The sequence below is a fragment of the Limulus polyphemus genome, unplaced genomic scaffold, assembly GCF_000517525.1.
Source record: "Limulus polyphemus unplaced genomic scaffold, Limulus_polyphemus-2.1.2 Scaffold10713, whole genome shotgun sequence".
Taxonomy (NCBI): domain Eukaryota; kingdom Metazoa; phylum Arthropoda; class Merostomata; order Xiphosura; family Limulidae; genus Limulus; species Limulus polyphemus.
In genome coordinates, this window is record NW_013676323.1 from 1 (window position 1) to 3,967 (window position 3,967).

A 3,967-nucleotide genomic window follows, 5' to 3' on the forward strand; every position below is an offset into this window, starting at 1 on the left:
AACAACAGGTAAATTACTTAACTTAGCAACAATGGGTAAATTACTTAACTTACCAACAATGGGTAAATTACTTAACTTACCAACAACAGGTAAATTACTTAACTTACCAACAATGGGTAAATTACTTAACTTACCAACAACAGGTAAATTATTTAACTTACCAACAACAGGTAAATTACTTAACTTACCAACAACAGGTAAATTACTTAACTTACCAACAACAGGTAAATTACTTAACTTACCAACAACAGGTAAATTCCCACTTGGCAGGTTATCATGTTTTTGGTTTCTAGGAATACTATCTCCATTAACAGGTAGATAGTTGCCTAATGGTAGTCGTCCTCTTCCTCGACCTCTGCCCCTACCTCGAGGTCTACCCCGGGGACGACCTCTACTGGGAGGAATGTGGGAAAGCATATAAGACATCAGTTTCTCTATGTCTAATGATGCTGACTTACTACTCTTGCTTGGTGAATATGTCGATGACTGAAAGCTCATCTTCTGATTGGATGCAGATACAATAATACTGCTGCTCTTTGGTGGCTAGTAAAAAAAAAAAGCTACGAATTCATAAGAATTTAAATAATATATACAATAGTTTTTCACTACATTTTATCCTAGACACAAAAGTAGCTCTATTTTAAAAGGATTTTGTACGTAAAAATAGGATTATTATATGTGTATATGACTACTTTCTTTCCTTGTTTACTTTAATTCCTCATTTTTCTTGCAAGTTTTTGGACAAATGTAGCTGCCTGCTTCACTTAAATTTCTCTTTTCTGTCTAAGCTAAACATATAATATTTTATCCTCACAAAGGAAAAAAAAAGATATTTACAATTCCACAATACAGTGTTTAAGAAGAAAAGAAAAACTTAAAACCATTATTGATACAGTCTTTCTTCATTCTACCTTTCATTTTTGTAACAAACAAGAGGGAATCCTCAATAGTCATGGCACTTGAAATTCTTTTAGGCAGGATTAGAGTATTGTTCCGTCACGTTGTCACCCTCTTATATATATATACCAGACTACCCTATATCTAGTAATCTCCCGACTATTCCCGAAGGTTCGAGAGAAGTGGCGTGACACTAGTCACGTGACCTCGCTGACGCAACAGTATATTAATCTATGAGAGATTTATATTCCTTTTTATTAGCTATATTTTTGTGCGCCACCAATACAAAGCATGGGGAGCATGTATGCCCAATTCGATTTTATTACTCGTTTGGATCTCTACCAGCCTACTCTCAAATTGATATTTTAATCAGGATTAGAGTAAATTAATCTGTTAAACCTTGGGCCTGGTGAAATACATCAATCGAATAGGGTTTGACCTCCTAAGTCGAAAACTGCAATTAGATCTCAAATTGGTCAAGAGATGATTAAGCTACGAGCTAAAAGTTTGTACATGAAAATAAACTCAAGAGCTGTTCTATGAGCCACTATGCCACAGCTAATAAACTAAGTTTATACAAAAATACAAACCTGCTTTAGCTGACCATCTTGAGCAACCCAATTCCTTGGCTTTCTTCCACGCCTACGAGTTCCTGGCATTAACAAAACTCCAGCAGTAGCAGGCTGACTACTGACCAAGGGGTGGTGTCCAAAGGACAGTGAGAAAGTTGTGTTACTTCGTAAAGAAGTGTCTTCTATTTGAGTGGTCACTGCACTTGATTCATGTTTTTTGATGCACAAGTCCAATGGAGCAGATGCAGATTCAGTGTCACTTTCTGGACTTGGTTCTGATGATAAACACACAGTGTTGATAACACTTGAATATTCTTGTTTAGCCTTTAAATTGAGAGGCTCAAAACATTCATCCTGTAATATGAGAACAAAGTTGAAAAATATATTAGGCTTGTCATACCTCAAATGCTAACATTTAATATTCTTGCACACAATAATTATAAACTTAAAAATCTAATTAAACAAAGCAAACAAAAATGTAACTAAAATAACAATTGAATTGTATAACGATAAGTTGAATTTTCTATAGAAATGTTTCAAAATTTGAATACAAAAAATCCACTACATACAGATTACATCTGTTGTCCATTACATCTGTTCTTTAGACAAATGATAATTTACATTTTATATATATTAACATCTTATCACTAAACTAAGTAAAATTTTTGTTGTTTTTTCTTTAACTCCACTGTTAACATGTTTGTTTTGCTTCAAGTATACAGTATTGAGTTTTAAATCTACTGTTAACATGTTTGTTTTTCTTCAAGTATACAGTACTGAGTTTTAAATCTACTGTTAACAGTTTTGTTTTTCTTCAAGTATACAGTACTGAGTTTTAACTCTACTGTTAACAGTTTTGTTATTCTTTAAGTATATAATACTGAGTTTTAACTATTGTTAACATTCAAGTACATTGTATTGAGTTTGAAATTACTGTTTAGAAGTTTCAACTTTACTGTTATTATACATGATCAATTCAATATCTTTTTTTTAAACAGTCTAAAGTGAAATCTAAGAAAAGATTCACATGACTGGAAGATTTCTGTGTCTCAAACAAAACTAATCAGACAGTCATATATTGTTGAAATTAAAAGTAGAGAATTGTTACCAATCTTGTACTATTATTCAGACAAAGAAAAAATAACAAAATCATTATTTGTCTGTTATCTAAGCAAAACAAAATAAATGTAATATATAATACATGCAGATCTCACAATGTGAAAACAACTTTCCAGTGTTTTTACTCCCATATCTAACATTTAATTCAGAATACTACCAATAAAGTCACACAATAATCTAATGTAAGTTACACTTTTCAAAGAAGTTAAAAAATAAAGTTTAAATTTATAGTTAAGAACAACATACAAGTTAAAACTACTATTTGTATCTCAATGGGATAACGTAATTTAAAACAAGTGTCTAGAAAGTCAATATTCTTCCTCACTCCATCAGATTTGTCTTCCTGATTAGAAGCTGTTTTTGTAGATGTTGTCAAGTGAAGTTTTGATTCCTGGTATTTCTCACATTCTCTACTTCCGATTTCTTGTAAATGTTCGGCTGTGGTCTCGTTGGTTTCACCATTTATACTACTACTACTTGCACTTCTGCTAGTAGAACCATTACTGCCATCGTCGAACCGGGTATCATCTGAGCTGGTTTCTACAGAGGAAGCTTCGAGCTAAAATCAAAGGTGTGATTACTTTATTTCATAATAAAATATTACAAGCTAAAAAATTATCATGTTGATATACGAATTAGAATGAAGTAAAATAAAAGATTCCTTCATTAAATCAGTTTTATTTATAGTAATATATCATGTTCACGGATTACATTTAGTAGAGTCAGCTTTTACTGCAGTGATATCATGTAAAGAACTTTTAATTATGACAAATCTAAGCTTCTAAAATCTAAAGGTCAAGCTTAAAATTACATTTTCAACATTCAAAATTTGATGTAACACACTTTCAAATCTCCAGTGGCATGTTTTATATTTAAATACATTTTACAACTATCTACATTCCTTAAATCAAACTTATGTCAGATTATTTTACAGGATTCTTCATTTAAATTTATTTAACTGTAAAAAGTAATCATTCTAGTCTCACTTCTAAAATAGATTAGGAACCAACATATTTTACACTCTATGAAACAGATAAGAGACAACAGTGTTTAACACAAAAATACATCTGTCATAGAAACAGATACCAGACAACAGTACTTAATACAACAATACATCTGTCATAGAAACAGATACCAGACAACAGTGTTTAACACAACAATACATCTATCATAGAAACAGATACCAGACAACAGTACTTAACACAACAATACATTTGTCATAGGATCAAATACAAGACAACAGTACTTAACACAACAATACATTTGTCATAGGATCAAATACAAGACAACAGGTTTAACACAACAATTAAAGCTAAAAAACCAGCTCTCAGCCAGAAGGTGAGTACATGTTACAACATCTTTAACTATGAAAACATAAA

At 31.6% G+C, this 3,967-nt stretch overlaps 1 protein-coding gene across 1 annotated transcript; it reads right to left on the reverse strand.

Annotated features, from left to right (window-relative positions):
• Positions 1-242: 242 nt before the first annotated feature.
• On the reverse strand, positions 243-3,470 carry LOC111083698 (the record flags this gene model as incomplete). Its single annotated transcript, XM_022380346.1, has 4 exons — positions 3,432-3,470; positions 2,914-3,147; positions 1,488-1,823; positions 243-543 (listed from the first exon to the last, which is right to left on the reverse strand). Coding segments are annotated over exons 1-4 (910 nt in total), but the record flags the coding sequence as incomplete, so codon positions are not given.
• Positions 3,471-3,967: the final 497 nt, after the last annotated feature.